General features: G+C 44.0%; 1 protein-coding gene across 1 annotated transcript in view; it reads right to left on the minus strand.

Annotated features, from left to right (window-relative positions):
* The window catches only part of CSMD1 (CUB and Sushi multiple domains 1), a 2,044,058-nt gene extending 2,025,248 nt beyond the window's left edge, over window positions 1-18,810 (minus strand). Inside the window, exon 1 of the mRNA XM_030937494.1 lies at window positions 18,726-18,810. Within this exon, the coding sequence (XP_030793354.1) occupies window positions 18,726-18,810 (85 nt within the window). The remainder of the gene's footprint in view (window positions 1-18,725) is intronic.
* Window positions 18,811-23,563: the final 4,753 nt, after the last annotated feature.

A 23,563-nucleotide genomic window follows, 5' to 3' on the forward strand; every position in this document is an offset into this window, starting at 1 on the left:
AGTTTCATCTGATGTGCTGTGTCAATGAAGACATGGCCAACTGTTTCCATAATAAACACTACGACCAGCTGTGGAAGAGTCATGAATGGTGTATACAGTTGTTTTTTTGTTGTTGTTGTTGTTGTTTTTTTTGCAATAACAGAACAAAACCCAGCAGATACCACTCATGGAACTCAGCCCTCTGAGATAAGCCAATCAGAGAGGATTAAATAGTATTTCCTACATTGCTCACGTCAGCCATATGTGATAAAACATAATTTTATCTACTATGAGAAAATCTGCTTGAAAAAGAAATAGTTGGACAACAGACATTCATGCCTTTCTGGTTTGGACTGGAGCTTTTGTTTACTTGCAGGAAATAATTTCTTAAGCATAAGTGACAATAGTTGGTTAACACATGTTCTCACTTACTATTGGGGCCTAAACATTGGATAAATATGGACATAAGGGAAGAACAGACTCTGGAGAATACTAGAGGCAGCAGAGACACAAGGGCTGAAAAACCACCTATTGGCCCCTAACTCACTACCTGGGTGACAAGATGATTCGTACCCCAAACCTCTGAGTTAAGCAATACACCTGTGTAACAATAAATAATTGATTTACAAATATATGGAGTAGCTACCTCAGAAGTTGCAGCTGTTCCTTCTGTTTCTTTTGATACTTCTTAACATAATTATCTTATCTATTTACATATTACATTCAATTAATGAAGGTATTTTAATAAAATGTAAAGAAAGTTTATTCTTAAATATAATATTGATAAAAATGCAAAAACTGACTTCATGATGCTCCTATATTACATTGTTTTTTATCCTTACCTCCGTGGCATGCCTAAAATTCAGTACTTACCAAATTATTGGGACTGATTTTAGTATGTCCAAAATAAGGCAACAATTTATAAACAGCTTAAAGACAAGCCCATTGTGTGTTTAAACTCATTTGCTACGACCCTCGTCCACCCTAAATAGGATGAGAAGGTATTTTACTCCAGCATTTGTATTTGTTTTAATACACCCCACGCCATGTCCAGCATGTCCTTGTTGGAAACGAGCTTCCCTTTCGAAGTAAACGTGATATGGTAGGTATATGACGCATCACTTCCTCTCACTGATGTTTTTATTAAATATTCATTTAAGTAAGTGCCACTTTAGGGCAACTGTGCTTAAAGAAATACAGAGGGCCATTGCTGGTCAGCTATAAACATAAAGAAAATCCTTCAGAGCATCAACGGTGTTCTGAAGCAGTGGAATGAGGGCAGATGCTGTTGTCTTTCTCTCCTAATAGTGCAATTTGTCAGATGTCTCCTGTGTGTACTCGAACTGACCATATTAAGTGTTGGCAAAGTGCTCATTTTTATACAGCTTTTAGTATCAAGTTATATTGGTGTTTCTCTCAAGATGGAACACATTTATATCAATTGCTGGCCTTAAAATGTTCCTATGGTATTGATCATTTGTTTTGTACTTTTCCTTGTTAACTATTTTCTGTCTATATTAATTTATATTTAATTGAATACATATCTCCTTCAATAAAAGCCAAGTGAGAGCAAAACTCTTTCTGCAAAGAAAAGAGTGGAATTTAACATTCTACTCCCTGAAATAAGGCAAGAAGGGTTATATGCCCTTCTAACCTTGATTGAAAATGCAGCACCACTTACCCCAGGCCCATTGAACAGCTTTCCCCATGGTACAGGTTGAAAGGATTTCAGGCTGGTGGAGACTGTTTTGTGTGATGGGTGAGTGCATGTCCACGGACTCATGCACATTGGGAAAGGTCTCCTCTCTTCTGGGCTTTCTTCACATTGGCATGAACACTTAAATTCACAGAGCTCCCTTTGAGAGGGAGCACAGTGCACAGTGACCGGCTCCAGCCTGCCTTTGGGTGGATCTCAGTGAAATCACTCTCCTGAACACGCACCCACTCACAGCTGCTGCCTTACCCCATGTGCAGATCCAGCTGTCTCACTTGTTGATATAATTGTTAAGTGAGCGCCTCCTAAGGAGATTGCATTTGAAAACTAAGTCACTAACCAGGTTCACCTGCTAGAGATGAATGCACTGCAATTGAAAGACATTCAGCATGCCGCAGCGCCCTTACTGAATAAATATAGGGCTGGCCTGATAGGACTAGACTAAGCACAGTGGAAGAAGAGCCATCATTAATACTCAATCAACTGATTCATTCACACAGTCAAAGAGTATCCAATACCCAAGGCCTCACAAGCCATTCGTTGCTAAGGGTCCTGCACAGGGGTTGTATTTACAAGGGTTCCCTGTTGATGTGTGCTTGGCCATAATTGGTGTGAGAGATACCCATTCACTTTTACAGCCAGACTCAGCGTACCCGACTTTGAGAAGTATGTATCTCGATCATGGCCACTTGAGTTCTAGGTAGCCTATTCCAAAGGTCTCAGTCACGTGGCCCTGGAAGAAACATCTAATTTTAATGTCATAATTTGGGATTTATTTTTATATTATAACTTGGGATCTCACAGATAGAGACCCTACCTTTTAAGATATCATTGCAAAGGGGGAACAGGCAGGTGGAGGTACAGCAGCTTTTTCAACTCAAGGATCCCTCTAATTTGAGTCAGGACACACTAAACTTGGAATCTTAAGCCAGAAGGAAAAAGCCAGATCACACTACCTGTCTTAACATTATTGAGCCCTCCATGTTTAGTTTGGGTGGAGGGTATGTTTAAGTCAATGAATTGGACCCTACTTATTTTAAAGATTTCAATAAACCCAGCATCTCTGATTTCACTAACTGCCCCTCACCTTCAGAAAAGTAACAGATTTACTATATTGCCAAGTAAATAACTAAATTATGTTTTTCAAATGGCTTCATTGGGAACTCACACCATTTAAAACACTCAAAAGTAGCCTCAAATGCTTTTTTGAACAAAACTAAGCAGTTAGAAAAATATATGGGCCAGACACAGTGGCTCATACCTGTAATCCCAGCACTTTGGGAGGCCGAGGGGAGTGGATCACTTGAGGTCAGTAGTTCAAGACCAGCCTGGCCAACATGGTGAAACCTCATGTCTACTAAAAATACAAAAATTAGCTGGGCATGGTGGCAGGTGTCTGTAATCCCAGCTACTTGGGAGGCCGAGGCAGGAGAATTGCTTGAACCAGGGAGGTGGAGGTTGCAGTGAGCCAAGATCGTGCCACTCCAACCGGGGTGACAGCTATTGGGAACAGTCAGCACCAAGACATCAGGATCTTTAGAAAAACTAACTCTGGAGAAAGTAGTAGCAAACTTTAAAAATCTACTTTGAAGAGCGAAATTTTCTATTCTTTTCTCTCATTATTCTTTTCATAGTCACTTCAAATTTCCAGGCCTTCCTGGTGTTAAATGATGTTAAAACACGTCTTTTCTCCCTGACTCTACCGAGTCTTTAATTGTACTCAAGCTAAATTTCATGTACAAGTTCAAACGATGAACTTGGAGGACACATCTCATAGAACTGAGAGTCTGATTTTTTTAGTTGCTATAATAAAATAGCCGCTCACATTTATTTAAGCTTAGTAAAAGCCATGCATGGTTCTATGCTTTTTACATGTGTTTCTTCATGTAATCCTTATGATATTGAGCACAGTTGACATTCCCTTTGTAAAGACAAGGAAACCAAGTGTCAGGAAGTTTAATATTTTCCAAGGCCACACACTGTGAGGAGGAGAGGAGACAGAACTTGGGCTTACTTAGCTCTATAGCAGACACCGTCAAAGGTACCTTTAGAACCCCTGAGTGTGTGAAAACGAAGGGAAATAATTTCTATCAAAGATACTCACTGTCTACCTAAAGAAGGAGCTAGTTTTCACTTTTTTGAAATCATTTTGTTCTGCAATTTATTTAAATCATTAAGAAATCTAAAAATGCAATTGCCTAATTGTGCTAATATGAGCAGTCCTCACAAAATATGTTGGTGTGGTGAAAATGTGTTTATTCAGAATTAAATATTCTGTAGTGACAAATACACAGATCAAATCATACTGATATAAAACGTATTAACTAGTTAATATAACACAATGTTATCACAACCATGTGTTTTTCATCTCAAATAAATTACCATCATTTCATATTTAACAAAGCAATAAAACCCTGAAACATGCACCCACTGAGGGTTCTGTGGCACCAGAGACGGCTCTCAGCCATCTCCTGAGCCTCAAGGTTGGAAACTGTGCTTCTCCAGCTGCCTGGGTAATCTTAGGTTGAAGTCCAGAACTTTCCTAGCATGCTGCTCTTCCCAGAGTGTAGCCACAAGGGCTGTGTGCCTATTAGATCAGGACAGAATCAGTGCTTCAGTTGCACTTAAGAGCCCCAGCAAAGCAGCAATGGAGGTGGGGTGAGATGGAGAGACAGGTCTGGTCTTGTGTGTGTAGGAAGGAAGGAGTTTGTCAGGCAAGGAGGCTTTCAAGAGGCCTGTGGGCCTCCTGGGAGCAACACTGTAAAATGAAAAGAGAATTCCTTAGACTGAGCTCTGCCTTTTGGGTGAGATATTGAACTCCTCTGGACAAACATAAATGAGAGACTTGAATTTATGAACTGGAAGATCACTTTGAATTCAAAAATCTTATCTAGCCAGGCGTGGTGGCTCATGCCTGTACTCCTAGCACTTTGGGAGGCTGAGGTGGGTGGATCACTTAAGATCAGGAGTTCAAGGCCAACATGGGCAATAGGACAAGACCCTGTCTCTGCAAAAAACACTACACAAAATGAGCTGGGTATGGTGGCATGGGCCTGTAGTCCCAGCTACTTAGGGGGCTGACACGGGAGGCTTGCTTGATCCCAGGAGGTCGAGGCTGCAGTGAGCCAAGATCACACCACTGCACTCCAGCCTGGGTGACAAAGTGAGACTCTGTCTCGAAAAAAAAAAAAAAAAAATCTTATTATCTATCTCTACTTTGTCCAACAACGTGGACTAGTAAGAGCAACTTATCCTTATTAATTTTTTTAATTTAACAGTTATTATTTTACTTAGAGAAGGTTGACATAGTTATTTGAAGAAACCAAACAGAATTTAAGGATGACACCATGATGTGTGCATCTTTTCAAATATTTCCCGTGTGTATAGAAATAGTCTGCCTTTTCTGTACCTGAAAATGGGATCAAAATATTGATATTATTTGAAATGTTCAACTCAATACTTTACCATGGAAACACATTCATGGGAGCAGTACAGTGTGTCCTACAACAATCTATTTGGCCAGTTTGTGATGGTAAACATTTAAGCTCTGTCTAACTTTTCAGTATGAGAGAAGGGGCTATAGTGAATAAGCCCCTATTGCAGCAGGATGTATTAATTCTCTAGATCGAAACATCCGATAGTTTAGAATTTGACTGATAAGGCCGAATTATCCCCTCCCCTCATTTTTCTAGATATCCAACAAGAGTATAAGCGAGTGTCTTCTCTGTGCACAACCAAAACTTGATATCATCAGCTAGAGTTTCACAATGCACTGGGGAAAAATGACAATGTTTAATGCACTGGTCTCAATCAATTATACACTTTGGGATCTTTTCCTACATTTATTATTTATGTTTGTTCTTCCTATAAAATACCTATTTATACTTAATGGTTCCTAAGTTCTTTGCTGACTGATTGTGAGATGACCTTTTTATATTTTTCTAGAACAGTGTGGTGAACAGACTCTTAGGGAGCCCACACGGCACCCCCACCTGCTGATGTCCATGCCCTAGGGATCCTTTTCTCCTTGAGAGTGGGCGGGACCGGTGGCTTGCTTTCAACCAGCAAGTAAACTGACAGCGATAGGCTACACGTGATTATGTGTACAGGACTACGTGATTACATATGAAATTGTAGCACCCAACTATGGAGTCTCCCTCTCACCTCCTCTCTCTCCCCCAACCCCACTCCTAACCTGGCTTGAGCCATGCTAGGAAGTCTCAGGTGACAACTGTGTGTGGCCCCCAGGAACTGATGGTAAACTCTGGCCGAAAGCCAGCCAAAAACTTAATGCCTCATTCCTACAACTGCAAGGGACTGAATTCTGCCAACTGTCCAACTATCTTAGAAACGGATTCTACCCCAGCTGAGCCTCAGGCAGCAATGAAGTCCCAGCCAACACTTGATTGCAGCTTTGTGAGACCTTAAGCAGAGACCCAGCCAAGCTGCCAAGCCCTGCACAGACCCCTGACCCATAGAAACTGTAAGATAATGCATGTGTGTTGTTTGAAGCTGTTAAGTCTGTGATAATAATGTTACAGCACAGTAGTTAGCTAATACAAAAAGTATTCGAATGGAAGATTGCTCCCCCAATCTGTCCTTCTATGTAGCTCTATTTTCTAGCTCTTGAGTTGTTCTTGATGGCATCTGGTCCTGCGGAGAGGATAAACCTGGGTAACAGAGAATGTTGTAAAATTATCTTGCTACAAATACTGTTGGCTTTCTGTCTGTCTCCCTCATTTGGAGACAAAGAATGAGTATTGTCACTAAAGGCATTAAAAAGTGGCTCAAATCTCTTATTCTGATTTTAAAGCTACAATAAATGAGCTTTATCAAGTTCATTTTAATAAAGATCTTTAACTTAGGTACCGTTTACCACATCTTTAACTTAGCCACTTTTTTTCTTCCTCATAGTTTCTATTCTTAAAATATAAATGGTAAGAAGAAATGATAGTCCCTTCAACTTGTCATATAACACTTCTTGTATTTTTATATGAACTCTTTTTAAAAGACCTATTATTGTCCATCCATCATAAAAACTGAAAGAAAAACACATTTTCTAGGAGATATAAATCATACCCCAAAGTTCAACTTGGTTATACTTTTTATACTTTCAGTTCGGTAGAAGCCTCGTCTTTTCAACACCCTGACAACATGCCCCTTCCATGTATCTTGTTGCCAGCAAAGAATGCTGGAAAGGTAATTTTGTAATTGCAGTTGTAAAAGAAAGAGACTGATTAGCTCCTCTTTGTTCCATAATCCTCTAATGTAATTCTTTAAAATTAAAAAGAGGAGAGATAAAATAGTCATGAAGATCAAAATGACAATTGAAGGCTGGTGTATCTGCTGAACAAGCTCTAATATTATTAAATTATTGTCACTGGAAGAAAAAAAATGCAAACATCTCAGATAACTTACTTGGTATACAAAGAAAAACAGTCAAGAAAAAGAAACACAATTGAATCAAATAAGCATGGCAAAATAATATCTTGAATATGGGGTTTCAAAGCTAATTATTTTGACAAGTTCTAGTCTCAGTATGTGAGTAAATAAGCAGGCACAGTGACTGGAAGAAATCTCTACCAATACCTTCCCTAGGTCAACTCTTCAGTGAGTGCTTTCACAAAATGTTGATGATACATTAATTTGAAGTCACTAAAAATAATGGCTGGAATCAAGTATTTTACATAGACTGAGAACATATGTTTGTTTATTAAAGAAAGAGTGAATGTGTAAGAAACCAGAATGACGCTTGGATACTTGCAAGAGTGCCCTTCAATTCCCCAGGACTTTAAGATTTATGAGGTCAAAACAATGTAAACAAATGAGTGAAAAATCAGCAAACAAGAATAACATTTTTTGTTTTTGTTTTTTTTTTTTGAGATGGAGTTTCACTGGTGTCACCCAGGCTGGAGGGCAGTGTCGCAATCTCAACTCACTGCAACCTCCACCTACAGGGTTCAAGCGATTCTCCTGCCTCAGCCTCCCATGTAGCTGGAATTATGGGTGCCTGCCACCATACTCAGCTAATTTTTTTTTTTTTTTTGTATTTTTGGTAGAGATGGGGAAGAACAACATTTTTTTAAAGGACCCTAAACCTACAGTTTCCTACATGATGACCAATAATTTTTAAACATAGTAACTGACAAAAGAATTAAAACAAGGAGAGATTGGGTGATCAACATATGATAGAGAGAACTAGAAGTGGACTCAAAGATGGGTGGGCTTGAGATGTATGGAAACAAAGCTCAAAGGTGCAGTTGATGAGGTGGAATGGAAATCTCCTCAATGGTGAGAAAACTGAAGGTATAGTTAGGGTGTACCTGGCCTGGCTGAACTGGAAGTCACAAGGACACATTTGAAAAGACTGATTATGGAGGACTTTGAAAGTCAGTTTAGGAGAGAGATGCTGTACCCAACAGAGAAAAGCATGTACAGTACTTAAGAAAACAAGATCCATGGCCAGTAAATCACAAACTGCTTTTCTTTCCACACTCAGTGTTCTGTTGGTATTACATACTGGAGGTCATTAGAAAATCTCCAGAACAGCAAGAATAACCATCACAGGACTTGCAGGGAAAACTGTTTTCAAATGTCTAATGTTCTAGCTTCCAATAAGTAGATGATGTTCAAGCAAAGGTGTGATCCCTTGGCTGCATGACAGTAGAAAGGAGCAAGGCCTAACATAAGTTGCACATAAATCTGCATATTTCAGGGACTAGTCCCATGATAGTAGTGTACCCTTCACATCCAACCTTCAGCTTTAAAGAGCAATGAATCAACGTCTGAGAAAGGTGACCCTGAGCATCAGTGTTTTTAGGATCATTTCCATGCTTGACATTTCAACTGGCCCTCACTGAGCTATCAAAAAATACAAAGTTTTCTTGGCTGTTCTCCGGCTGCTTCTTCTCAGCATCCTCATCTTCAGTTCATGAAGTTGTTCCTGTTCCCTTCCTCCTCCATTCTTTTGAGATACATTAGGGTGGTCATAGCCTTTTGTAAAGGGGAATGAACTTGCCAGACAGATAGAGAGAACAAACCACTTGACTGGGTACAAACCACATCCACTTCTATGTGGGTGGAAGATCCTGCAGCAAGGAGGACGAACAGCAGAAGGGAAAACCCCCAGATTCTCGCCAGCACAGAAACCCATGCTTAGTGTCCTTGGGCTGACCTGTTCTCACTGGAATAGTAAAAAACACACCCCTGGGTGGAGATCTAAGAGGCTAGTGAGCCATGTGATGTATGTGCTAGCATGCAGAGCAGTGGCACATGTGTACCCGGAAGACCACTGGTCACACGGTTCGCTGCAATGCCCATCTCCACCCTCTTATGAATAATTGTATAAATTGCCCATAAAGGGAATTTCCCCAGCATGAGACAGGGCTGTCTAATTCTCAAGCAGTCCATCATGACCCAGCTTTCAGCACATACTTTTGTTTTGCAATGAACTTCTTTCATGCAGTGGAGTCAAGAACCTGAGCAGGCTCCACCGACAACACTTTGAGGTTCTATAAACTTTCAACTTCCAATGGAATTTCCAGTAGGTACCTGACATTAACATCTCTATCACACAGCCTAATATTTGAATAAATACAAATTACGTGACTTTAGTGTTCTTCTGAAGTCAAAACGGAAACTCCTAGAAAGCACTCAGAGATTCAACTTCTTTGTTAAAACTGTGATGTAGCCATGGAATACTATGCAGCCATAAAAAAGAACAAGACCATGTCCTTTGCAGGCACACGGATGGAGCTGGAGGCCATTATCCTTATCAAACTAATGCAGGAACAGAAAACCAAATACCACGTTTTCTCCCTTATAAGTGGGAGCTAAATGATGAGAACACATGGACACATAGAAGGGAACAACACACACTGGAGACTGTCAGACGGTGGAGGGTGGGAGGAGGGAGAGGATTAGGAAAAGTAACTCATGGATACTAGGCTTACTACCTTGGTAACGATATCATTGGTACAATACCCCCCTATGTAACAAAACTTCATATCCTTTACATCTACCCTGGAACTTAAAATAAAAGTTTTTTAAAAAATACGATGTAGGTGAATAGGAAGGGCTCATGTATTACAGTTATACTGAATTGAGTGATTCTGTTTGGCACATGCCATAATTCTTTAAGTGAGCAAAATTCTGATTATAATCCTTTTTAAGAGACAAATCTTCCCAATTCTCTTCCTATCCCCAGTCATCGTTGTTAAGGATCATATCAGACTAAAAATGTGTATATCTTCCCTAAACGACAGTAGTTCTACCCAGATCACATTAATCAATAAAACTAATTCCACCTAACAGTAACAACATGACTGCTCTCACCTGAATTTCCCTTGATATTATTTATATTTTTTAAAGTATTGAGCATGATATTTAAAATCTGCATTGCTTCCATGTAGAATGGAGCATGGATGTTGAACAAGTGAAATGTAACCGCATGAATATAGCTGAAACCATAAGACAACAACAAAATACCCTCACAGATGGATTGGTCTGACATTGTCCACAGTAATTCTATTTTATAAAGAAAGGGGGAAGAGACACAACAAGAAATGCAAGACATTTGGAGTGCACAGAAATTGTCTGATGAATTCAGTTAATTTCTTGTAAAAACGTGACCCTTCTTAGTTTGCCAAGGTCTCTCTTCTTTTTGTGAAGTGCCGATCATACTCTGCAATGCTCAACTATCCCAGCTGTATTATACATCAAAGTACACTACTTTCCTACCAAATAAAAGGGAGAGTTTGAAATGTGGTGACCAAAATTGTTGATGGACTTTGAACATTCATAAGGCCCATCCTTTGAGATAAAAGTGAAGATCTCTAAGTTCAGTGGAATCCACCATTTTCACAGGAAGGGAAAATGTACTCAGAGTGCCGCCAGGCAAGATTTTAGGAACCGCAGTTATGTAACTCATTACCAAAGAGGTGTAATTTTATAGAAAGGGGAATGATGAGAGTCCCCCACATCCTTTACAGGAATATCAACTTCAGGTAGAAGAAAATTACTCATTGGTTAGAGATCAATGAAAACACTTTCCATTAAAAAAGGAGAAAAAAGTGTCTCTAAATAGAGGCATAGGCGTTCTTCAGGCATCTTGAAAATGACTGCCTGCAATTTATCATTAATTTCAAAGGTTTTTCATTCATTAGAGATCACTCTCCAAATAATTCAAATTTTAATCTAACATTTAGCCCTTTCTTATATAACACTAATGATATCAGAGTATACTAAACAGTAAAAGAAAAAGATAATCCATTCGAACAGTATTTTTATATGATAGAGCATAATTATCCCTGAAGTCTCCCCATAATATAAACATTATGGAGAAGGAGCTTGAACCTCTGCTTTGTTGTAAAACTATTTTTTTTAAAAAAAAAAGCAGATTAAACAGCATTGAATGATGAATACTGATAACAAAGGGACTGATAAGGAAGAAATTCTTCTGAATTAATTGCACAATTTCATAGTGTGGTATATTCTTCATGAAATCAGTGTCAGCTAATTTGTCTGTGAAGGATTAGTGAAAACATTATTAGATTTTGATCACTTTTATTGAAAGGAAGGTAGAGAGATGACAGATCGATAGACTCTACCTATCTATATTTAAAATATATAATATATAGATAATGTTTATATACAGATAAATGCATATAGTATACATCATGTATTACACATATACAAATATATCCATTGCATTTTTACCATCTCAAAGTTAGAAGCCATATTTTACTACCTACTAAGCAATGTGGCATTCCCTAAGTGAGATTATATGTATTCTCTGTATCAAAATTACCTGGGATGGGCGTGGCGAGTAAATAAATAGATTTCTACCTCCATCCAAAATTCACTTATTGAGAATCATTTGGAAAAGAAGCCATGGAATCTGCATTGAATCAAGATTGAAACAAGTAATTCTTATGCACACAAAGTTTACATAGAGTATTCAAAAACTGTGTGTCATGCCCACCCTAACTTTGACAGCCATAATGGTAACGGTGACAGGCATGTTCTGTACAGAAAGCAGAGGGTTGCTGCAACACTTTAGGAAAATGCTCAGTGCCTTGCAAAGTTGCTTTAATTCCATCAGTGTTCATGGTTTATAATTATCTGAATAATTCAGACAAAAAGTTGTAGTTATCATATCCACATCATATTAGTTTTTCTTGAATTTTATTGAGGTTGAAGCTCTCCAAAATATATTCAGCCAAAAAGTAAAAAATGAAAAGGACTGGAATCTGGCCGATATTTTATATAATTTAAAATACTGAGTGTCAACTTGATTGGATGGAAAGTTGTAAAGTATGGTTCCTGGGTGTGTCTATGAGGATGTTGCCAAAAGAGATTAACATTTGAGTCAGTGGACTGGGAGAGGCAGACCCTCCCTCAGCGTGGGTGGGCACCAGCTAATCAACTGTCAGTGTGGCTAGAATAAAGCAGACTTGCTGAGTCTTCCAGTCTTCATCTTTCTCCTGTGCTGGATGTTTCTTGCCCTGGAACATCAGACTCTAAGTTCTTTATCTACTGGACTCTTGGACTTACACCAGTGATTTTCTGGGGGCTCTTGGGCTTTTGGCCACAGGCTGAAAGCTGCACTGTTAGCTTCCTTGCTCCACATCTTTGCTGACAGCCTATTGTGGGATTCACCTTGTGATCCTGTGAGTTAGTACTACTTAATAAACTCCCCTTTAGATATACATTTATCCTATTTGTTCTGTCCCTTTAGAGAATCCTGACTAATACAGTGAAAAAAACTGGGAAGTGAGGCCAACAATCTGACTCCTTCACGTTTATGCTTTTCTTGATCGCATGTCTAGTACAATGGTAGCGTTTAAAACATAGTATTATATGCATTACTCTCCACTTTACAAAGGATGAGGCAAAATTACATTAAAATTATGAGCATCAAGTATCAAATTATGAGCATTAAGATAGAAGTATCAAAGGATTCAAGTATATTTGGGTGGAATGAAAATACTGAAATATTCCTTTCCCTTTTATAACTTCTACCAAGCTAAAACTAGTTCAGGACTCCAACCAATAAATTGCAAAATGTATCAGTAAAATAAAATATGTAAGTTATTTTTAACAACAACAAAAAAATGCCTGTATGATGTTTTTTCTTTTCATTCCCCAAACAAATTTCAGATGGGGATAAACGTTGCCACCGTAGGTCAAAGTGACACTGACTCTAACTGAAGTTAATTTGTTGAAATGTTATTTCTCGGTGGAATGTTTATAACACATTTAGAGTTGGTGGACGAGACAGGGTGTCTAATGGATGATGAAATCTCTCATCTCCATAGAACAAAGATATTTGAGGATAAATAAAGATTCTGCAACTTCCCTAAAGCACTGGTGGCATTTTCCTCTCCCAGAAAGTACTGGTTGATACAAATGGTTTAAAGAAAATTGCAGCTGAGCTCAGAAAAGAGAAGTGTTTCACACTCTGCATCCAAAGAGGTTGATCTGCTGGAGGGAAAAAACAAGGTGTGCATTATTTCCATAAAGCTCCCTATAATCAGTCAATTCCAACCGGCTCAATTATACCATGTCCTTCTATTCTTTTTCCTGTAAAGGGAATTTTAATTCCATTACTTACTAACCTCAGTATCAAGGACTAAAGTCCATCCAAAATACAGACATACTGGTTAATCAAAGGTCACTCAAGGTCATTTTAAAGTCCTTAGGGAAAAGACTTACTTACTTCCTTGCATTTAGGCACAAATACCTAAGTGCAATTATTTGATTTTTATACTGATCAGCTCTTCTGGAATGAACAACAAGTGTGCTAAGCACAACGATCATGTAATTGAAGGTCAGTGTAAAAGGGTTGAGTACCTTGAGGATTAATTCATTTCAGTAGAGCTGAAACATCTATTTCTTCGGCTCAGGTTGCATAACCATGCTAGTACTACAGTAACAAAAAAAAAAAAAAAAAAAAAAAAAAAAAATTCTGCCCCTGGTTGCTATGGTGGCTGTGCCACAGTGTCAACTTGGTTGGACTTGATGTTTACCACTGCTGGTCTCTCAGTCCAAGTTCCTACTTTCCTATCCTAGGAGACAACAGGCTTGTAATATTCCCATACAACCCAAAGATACAAATACTGTAGACTGTGGAAGATCTCTGCCTTCACTCAAATATCTTCCTCTGATTTATTAGTTGATCAAATAAAACTTAAATTGAAAAAACATATTTGACATTCATTATATGCAACTATGCATGCAACTTTTTAGTTATCTTACAGAGGGAAGTAAGCTCAACCAGAAGACATACAAAAGGCCAAAGGGAAAATGTAGCTTAAATTGCATGTATGCAAGTTGTAATGGCTTATTTTCACTATGAGCTCAGCAGAAAAATTACCAGAGGCACATTCAAAATTCAGCGGAATAGAGAGTATTTAATATGCCATTTGCATTTTGACAGCTTAGAAATGTCTGCACTGGGTTTGCTGTATCGTCTGCTTATAAGCACGAACCGGCCACCGAGCCTTTGTTTATCTATTTCTTAAAGGAAGCAGAACCATTTTCTTGACATTTTCAAAGCTGTGTTGGTGTTTGCTTGACACAATAAACTGGAGAGTAAGGAAGCATTGCCCCCAGGAGGAGCTGCTTTTGCCTGTAGGAGCTTCAGCACTGTGGCTGTGGCAGTCTTCTTATCAAGCATGATTGGCCAGCTGAAAGCCAATATAAAAATAGCCATTCCCTCTCCTCCCTAGGCCTCTGCCAGTGAGATGCTTGAGACGTGGGGGAATTCTACCACCCTGCCCTACCCACCATTTGCTTCTCTGGACTTGTTTGATGAGACCTCATTGCCCTGCTATTCAAGTTTACAAAACCTGTCACTTCCAAAGAAAGACTCCCTTTTGCTTACCTTTTTAAAGACTTAAAACCCCAAACGACATGAGTGCTCCAGAAGCACTGAATAGCTGTCTGCTGAACAGTTCTGATTTGAAGTCATAGTAATTAATAATAATATCCTGATAATGCAACAGGAAAAAGACATGATCTGCTCAGGAATTACAGAGATATTAACTTCATTTTAAGTGTTTGTTTGTTTGAGACGGAGTTTCGCTTTTGTTGCCCAGGCTGGAGAGCAATGGCACGATCTCAGCCCACTGCAACCTCCACCTTCCAGGTTCAAACGATTCTCCTGCCTCAACCTCCTGAATAGCTGGGATTACAGGTATGCGCCACCACGCTCAGCTAATTTCGAACTTTTTGAAGAGACGGGGTTTCACTATGTTGGTCAAGCTGGTCTCGAACTCCTTACCTCTGGTGATCCACCCACCTCGGCCTCCCCAAGTGCTGAGATTACAGGCGTGAGCCACGGCATCCGGCCCATTTTTTTACTGCTGGATGGGGATTAGGGGTTTCCTGTGAAAGTATGTTCTTCACAGGAGTGTCCTGGCTTCATCAGGAGGAAGTGTATGGGGTGCGGCTCTGCCATAAAGGAATTTGACCAGCAAATTAAAGGTCTTAGCATCCCTCTTGGTGACATGAGTCTTTAATAAGGTAACTCATCTAAAACCATGCAGGTATGGGAGGGTGCATCCCTCTCGCGGTGGAGTTCCAGGGTTCCTCTGGAAACTCAGCAGTGCGTGCTCACATTTCTGCTGGGTGGGTCAGGGAATGTTTGAATTACTTACTTTCACGAATGTTCCACCTTTCTCTTTCGGGCTTCTCAAAATGAGGCTGCTCTGGGCTACTAGTGTTGTGTGTGCTCTCCTTTAGGACGCTTTCTGGGTAAGTAATTGTATGCAAATACCTGCATTCTCGTGGCTGCACATATGCAAGAAACAACTGAGAAGCAAACTTTGTCCAAACAGCCAGTAGATCAGCCCCAGGTAAAGGGGTAGATCCGAGCCAGCACACACAGAATTAATATTCCTGTTTACTAGATGAACATGCTTACAGCCTTACTCCTTTTCCCCTGGTCCCTGAAAACAGGCATTTAAAGAGAAACGCACACTTGGGACTCAACCTTTACGATGCCATTAATAATCAAGAAGAAAAAGGAAATCACCAGTGAATTTTCGATACCCCCAACGCTTTATTGAAGAGTACAGCACCATCAGCTGAAGCTGATACTCCAGTACCCACAGTAACGGGTTTCAGTGACCTCAACTGCGACCGCCTCCAGCCTCACGACTCCGCAAACAGGTCACGAATTATGCCCCACGCATCAAAAACTCTGCGCCTGCCTTCGCCACAGCGGGTGCCGCCACCTGGGCGCGCGCAGCGCAGCTGCCCACGGCAGTGGCCGGGCGCCCTCCCGCCAGAGCGCTCCTCCTCGGGGAAGCCCTGCTGCGCGCAAGCGCCTCCGGTCGGCCCTGGAGCGCGTTGCCGAGCCCCGGGGCCCAGCGCCGACGCCCCCGGGGGGAGGCCCGACCTTGGTCACCCGGGCTTAGCTATGCAAGGGGAACGCGACCCCGCCCCAATAGCCAGAGCGCACAAACGGCGACTCCGGCGCTGGCATCACCGGCCCCCTTCCTGCCTGCAGCCCCTTCCCAGGCCGCTACAGGAGCTCGCACTTGACCCCGCAAGCGCGGAGGAGACACGGCCCTTGGTCCATGTGGGGTTAACGAAGGAGCTCCACGGACCCACCGCCGGGTGGGCCAGACAATAGCGCAGTGAGAGCTGCGTCCGAGCGTCCTGGACCCCCATCGCGCGCACACACTTGGCGCACAGCACCGCTCCAGCACGCCAGGGGCCTGGGACCCTGGGCTCCACTTCTCGGCTTCTGCAGCCAGGTTCTGGGGCCTGCAGCGCCCAAGAGGAGCTCTCTTCCACGGGACTGCCCCCGCAGGGCCCGAGGCACCCAGGACTTTGCACCCCCTGCCCTGTTCACCCCAGAAGCAGCCAGAGCAGCCCCCGCCCACTACCTGCCCCTCCACACCCTCCCTCTCGCCTCCGCCTCACCCTCATCCTAGCGCTGCAGCCCACCCACGTGGGGGCGGAATCCGCCCGGCACACACGTGTGCGGATTATTAAGCAGCCGAGCTAGGGCCGCCGCCGTCTCCACGCAGCAACCTCTGTTAATTGCGGGGGAAGGGAGCCCGGAGCGCGCGGAACTCGGGGGAACCGAGAGTGAGCTCAGAGGCTGAGTTGCCTGCTTGAAAAGGAGGAAGCCCCGGGCCCAGATACGCTTGGAGTGCAGGGGAAAGGGCGGGAAGTTTTGCGGAGTTGCATGGCAGGTGTTTCCTGTCTACTCAGGGGCTTGACTGGAAAAAGCCAGGTCCTGTCCCTTGGGCTCCTGCCCTTTCCCCGCTGCGACACACACGCCCCTGCACACCTCACAGGGCACAACCCTCTTTGCCCTAGACTTTAGCTGCCTCGCCTTCCAATTCCCAGCCAGTCCAGTGCTGACCAGAGGCCGCTGCCAGCCGGGCCCTGCTCAGTCGGCGGTGCCTCCGCAGCCGGTAATGTCAGCGGCAGTGGCCAAGGCATCCGGACCGAGCCGGGCGGGTGGGCAGAGGGTCGGCGTCTGCAGGAAGCTCCCCAATCCCGAGCGACCACGAGCTTGGGTGACTAAGACGCACTGTTTGCGCTCCCCGGGATCTCGGGGCGCATTCCCGCAGACACCCCCTTGTGAGGGTGGATGAGGGTGAGGAGGAGCTGGTGCTGCGCGGTCAGCTCTCACCGAGCCCTGGACGCCCCGTGGAGACGAGCGCAGGGAGGGGAAGCCCAGCCGGCACGTCTCTCCCCCGCTCTCCAGGCAGATCTGGAGTTTCCTAATGAACCAGATACGGTCCTCCTTCGCCCTGCCAATCACTCTTCCATCTGGACCACTGGAGGAAAAGGAAATGGGTGGAAAAGAAGATGGAAGAATCTAGAGAGGAAGGGGAAATTTTATGTAGGGAAAAAAGCAAGTGACCATTAAAAAAAAAAATCATAAGATTGGACTCCATCCTTTAAAAATGAAACGAAAGAAAACCCCTATGTAGATACAGATATTCCCGGGAATATCTGTCGAAGTGCTGACTATAGAGAAAGCATCTAAGGAGGCTAAAAATGAGGACAGGGGCAGGTATTTCCAATGTGAAAATCAATCAATATTCTTTCTCTCTCTCTGTTTCTGTCTCTCTCCCTCTCTCTCGCCCTCTCTCAAAAGGGAGCTTATTTTCTTTCCCGGAGAATAGACAAGTGCACAAGCTATTGCCAGCCTTGAGGTCGCAGCCTGTAGGCTACTTAGGATAAAACATTCCCCAACTCATTCAGGGAGAAAACCAAGTTCACAGAACCCCAAGCCCCAGAAACCACCCAGAGAAACTCCTTCCCCTGACCAGGGTAGAAAGAGGATACCCCTGCGCCCACAGTGAATGTATCTGACTTGGAAGCCGGTCCAGAACTCCTAGCCTGTTTCACACACCTTGCCAACACCTTACAACTTGCAAGGAGCGAAGTCCGGGGGAGAGGAAAGCGGGGGCCACCTTCCAGAGGCAGCTACTCCTCGCTGGCTGAGGACGTTGGAGAGGGAAGGAGGAGATTAGGAATGGGGTGTATGGGTGCGAGGAGGCCGGGCCAGCGGAGAGCTTTGCCTGTTGGTACCAAAACCCCCGTAGAGAGCCCGAACTTTCCAGGCCAGCTTCACCCGGGCCGCTTTTCCAGGCGCGTCAGGTCCGGGGAGAAAGTCCTGGGAACTGCCCCTTAGCCACCCCGACCCGTGGAGTCCACGTCTCGGAGGAGGCAACACCGCCCCGCCGGAGCACAGTTCCAGCCCAACTCGTCTCGGGTTCCTTTCTCCCTGACACCCTGTACCGCCGAGAAAAAGAGATACCTCCTTTGAGCCCAGGAGAGGGGGAAGGAATGGCGGGGTGGGGCAGGGGCCCAGGAGGGCTGGGAGAGCGCGATGGAAGCTCCCTCCCGGGCATCGCGTTCCCCGAGCGTCGGCGATGGAGCAGCGCCGGGCAGAGGCGGCCACTCCGTACCCTGCGGTCCTCAAAACGCACACTCGCGTCCGCACACGGGGCCTCGGAGGACTCGACCGCCTCCCCGGCCAAGAGCAAGCCCGTCTTACCCTTCGCTGCAGTGAGGAGCCTCGCGCACAGCACCAGCAGCCCGAGAAGCAGGAGCAGCGACTGGAATCTCCTCCACGCAGTCATGTCTGCAGATACTCCACACGCACGCGACACCGATGGTTCCTCCGAGGAAGGCAGGGCTATGAGCGGAGCCAAATAATCACCCGAGGGCAAGGCAAGCCGGAGAGAGAGCCCGGTCCCGAGACCCGCCGCGCATCCGACGCCTCCTGCAGGTCTAGGCGCCCGGCTCGCTTCCCTCTCATAGCATCGGGTCCCGAGCCACTGCAGGGCTGAGCTGCTCCGAGCGCGGAGACCCGGGCTGGCGGGGCCGGGGCCGGGGACGAGCGCCGGCCGAGCCGGGCAGGAAGGCACCAAGGCGGCGAGGCTGCGGGAGGGGGCGAGGCGGGGAGAGGAGCGCGCGCAGCCAGGAGAGACCTGGAGAGGAGGCAGCTGGAGAGCGAGCCAGCGAGTGGGAGATGCGGGGAGGGGGGCGCGGGGGGAGGAGAGAGCCAGTCTAGAGAGAAAAGGCGGAGAGCGCAGAAGACGGGCTGCTAGTGGCACAAGGAGCCGCTGCCGTGGAGGCTGGACTCAACCATCCCTACCCACAGAGAGGGGACCGAGGCTGGGCACGGCGCAGTCCCAGACAAACAGAGCCCAGCCTCGGGGCTTCGGGCTGCCAGCACCGTGCTGCGCTTCATTCGGCCTCAGCGCAGCAGCGCGCAGGCTGGGAGAAGGAAGACTTGTTGGGCGCTCGGGTGGGGGAAGCCCACGCCGCACACCGGGGAGGAGCAATGCAATCCGGCAACTCCAGCAAACTGGAGGGTTTCTGCAGGGACAGAGGCCGGCCTCCATTCTTTGATCTCCCTTCCTTGCTGACCAGAGAGCAGCCCCCTGCCTAACTTAGATCAGAAATGCAGGTGGAAAGGGCACAAGCTTCAACTCCAAGGGAGGAATACACACACACGCGCGCACACACACGCGCGCGCACACACACATATATATGTATGTATGTATTCCTATTCCTATGTGGATATATAAGATGGACTATTTGCAAGGAGTTACACAGATTTATACATTTCCTGACTTCGGATTGTGTTAGCCTTGGCCATGCCCAAACTTCTGCTTCAGATAAAATGTGACATGAGGAAGTCTCTAGAATTAATATTATGGTCTGGTTATGAGAGCCGGCATGTTGGCACAGCTTCTGATGAAACTATATATAAAATTCTGTGGGTTGGGAAGGGGCCTTAAAAGAGAAAAGACAGGTTCTCCCTGATTCTGCAAAAGGAGGAAGCCCGCAGAGAGAACAGTGCTCTAGAATAGCAGTACTTGATACAGTAAACTGGATTTCACCCAGCTCCTCAAATAGAGGAGGCATTCCTGCAGTTCCTGGGGAACGTGTAAGGCGAGACATTTTAGGAGACGGGGGTCAGTTAATAGAAACACCATCAGTGAGTGCTGGTTTCCATAGAAGGACATTTAAAGGATTCAACATCCTTGACCAAAAAGGTTTAGCGCTTTTAGAGGACAGAACATGGAAATCCCATGCCCTAGTAAGAGAGAATTAGCCTCCAGGTCTGGAACCATTAGAGTATAGCAGCCAACCACCTGCGGTATCCCCACAGCACCAGATGCCTGTGGTGGGAGGGAAAGCCCACCGCCTCATTCCACCTGCACTTCCTCTCAGTCTCGGAGATTAAATGGGTTGACAGTCTGATAATGTTTCATATGCCTCCTTTAATTTTCTTAGATTGCCCCTGCCCCTGTGATCTAGGCTACTCCAGAAAGGCATAGTGGATCCAGGAAGGACTGAAACCTTGGCACGGAAACACCAAAGCCTGACTTTCTCAGTCTCCCTGCAGCCTAAGGGGCAGGTGGCCACAACTGGGGCCACCTCCAAAACCCTTTTCTCCTCGCAGTGATATGAGCTGTAAATATGGGGCGGGGGGAATGCAGGCTCTTGGAGTTTCAGTCCTGAACATGACTTGAATTTTCCTCAGTGCAGAGTCCCATCTTGCCTCGTTTATCCCTGGAGGGACACTCAGAAGACAGAATGCTTCAGCCACACAGGGATTCCCATAGAACCCCTGAGTTCTATTCTTTAGGCTGGACTGGGCCTGTGGAGCAGAGCGCCGCCCCCTCTGGGATTTTAAATCAGACCCCAGATAGTATCTGTGAGTCAGCAAGTGAACAAAAACGCTTTCGAAGACCCATTAAGTGCTCCAATAGTTCATTTGAAGCGCCTCATCAGGAAAAACGGATCTCTTTTCAGGAGCTGAAGAGCTGACTTCTCCTTGGGAAATGGTGCCCTGTCTCTATGCTGCCATTCCTAATGACTCGTGTCACCAAGAAGGATTTCTGCCATTAAAAAACGTTTCCAACATCTAACCATCCTAGGCTAGGGCTCATAGATGATTTTCACTTGATTAGGATCCCAGTAAGGAATAGTGAGTGTCACCTGAGAGATGGAACGCCTTTCCACATCATTGTGACAGGCTCCAGGCTGAACTTCCCTTTTCCTGTGTTCTGTTGAAAAACGTCCCATGCCACCTCCTTTCCTCAGAGATCAAAGAATCTATTTGATACAAAGCCTTGAGAAATAATGGTCCAGATAACCAATAACCACCCTTTTTTTTTTTTTTTTTTTTTTTTTTTTTTTTTTGCTGTTATTTATATGAGATATTTTCTTTGGCTCGAACATACATATTAGAGAGTTACAATGATTCGTACCAAATTGTTTATTGATCATAAATATGAGAAGAGTAGGAAACGGCTGTCAAATAAAATAAGCTGGTTTTGTGATATGGTTGTATTTGTGTGTTAATACAGTGAATTTTCCCCCCAAGAGCTCAAGGTTGGTTTAATTTGGAAGGAAAACATGGGGCACTGCTGCCATCTAGCGTCCAACATTTCTTGTTTGGCATTTGCAGAGAGATCAGTGGTCCCTGTGTTTTACTTCTCTTACCTCCTCTGTGGTTCCCTGCCTGCGTTTTGAATCTCCTCCAGAACACTCTTGCGCCCTCCTTGCAGTGAGGCTGCAGCTTGAGCCTATTATCAGGCTACTGCAAGCCCCCCCGACACACACATACACACTGTGATTTTTAAATGATTGTGAAAGCCTTAATCTATATCAGAAGTCCAGTACGTGTTACTTAGAGCAGTATTAACCAAATGGGGTTAGAGTGAGTGAGGGACCCAGGATGTCACACCAGGAAGGCTCATCTTGAGCCCAGGAGTTCTAAACCAGCCTGGGCAACATAGTGAAGCCTAATCTCTACAAAAAATATAAATTAAAAATTAAAAAAGAAATGTACATTCCTACGTTGCATCCCAAAGCTTATGCTGCATCAGATCCTCTGCGGTTGCGGTCAGGAATCTGCATTTTCTTTTGCAGATGAGCCTTCCTGTGGCCACTTCTCTGCCAGGGTCTGTGCTGTCTGGAACATCATACTTCCGTACTTGTATACTGACTCCATTCTCCATCCTGGGCATCGACTCTCCACAGTCTCAGGACCTGGCTAAGCAACACTAGAAATACCTTTGGCACTCAGGACCAACCAGAGAGTTGAGCAGTGCGATGATTAAAGGCAAAGAGGTGCTGACGTCCTGGAAGGGGATAAGGACATCCCTAAATTCAGGTAGCAACTAGTTTAAGACAAGGTTGGAGAAATGACAACAGAAACATCTGAGAAGTGCAGTTGCTGAAGCGGGAGAGTATATTTTAAATGGACTTGTCTGAGGAGGGGACAGAAAATATGAACATGATACTTGAGATAAAATTAGAAAATTTTAAAACATGCACAAATGAGAATGCTAATTAGCTAGAAAAGCTGTACATGTGCGAAAATCTTAGAAAATATGGTGTGTTGTCATGATGGCTAAATGTGACATTATTTGGTTTGTTTAATGTCACATATGAAAAAAAACTGATGGCAACCAAAGAATTGGGGAAAAGTATTTCCTTGACAGAGGGGTCAGTATTAGAGCCATGCAATTCCTGTCTCCAGCAGTGCAGTGTCTACCGTGGGTGAGCAGAAGTGTGAGAGAGCTTAAGGAATAAAAGCAGAAGTCAGAACAGTCACATTTTGTTTACAAAGGCATTTTATACGTAACTTCATTGATACCATGCTTGTCTTTATCACTCCCACTTCCAACAATAAGGACATGGTGGTTTTGAGAAACCAGGGGACTTGAAAAGGGGTCACATCGGACTGAGGGCCAGAATGTGCGTGACACTCAAACCTTTTGCTGCATCAATATTTAAAAACCAAGCCCTCACACCCGTTGCTGACTGAAAAAGCATACCTGGACTCCAAGGTTCCAACACACATGGCGCTACGCCCCCAGGGTGGCATGATAAAAGAACAGAGAGACACCTCTATGGAAGACTCCACTCAACAGCAGCAGAATGCACACTCCTTTCAAGTACACATGGAGCGTTCTCCAGGACAGACCATTTCCTAAGCCATTAAACAAACAAACAAAAACTATGAACGTTTGCAACTATTTATTAAGGTAAATTGAGATTTACTTAACTATCCTTCTTGACTGGATTTATAAGTAGATGTTAATCATCTTCCCATTTTTATAAAATAAATTAACAGCTTTCACATGTATACTATACATACACATGGATATATAAATGACATTAAAATGCAGCAAACTAACATGATAAATTGAGCTGTCAAGGCACAGCCCACACTAGGAACGATCCACTGGGAGGAATGACAACACTGCAGATTCTCTCCTTTCACAATTAGGTAGCCAAATGGAGGGTCACTGCAGGTGTCAGCGTATATCATGATGACCTGGAAGGCTTGTGAAAATATAGATTCCT

This window comes from Rhinopithecus roxellana, chromosome 9, assembly GCF_007565055.1.
Source record: "Rhinopithecus roxellana isolate Shanxi Qingling chromosome 9, ASM756505v1, whole genome shotgun sequence".
Taxonomy (NCBI): Eukaryota; Metazoa; Chordata; class Mammalia; order Primates; family Cercopithecidae; genus Rhinopithecus; species Rhinopithecus roxellana.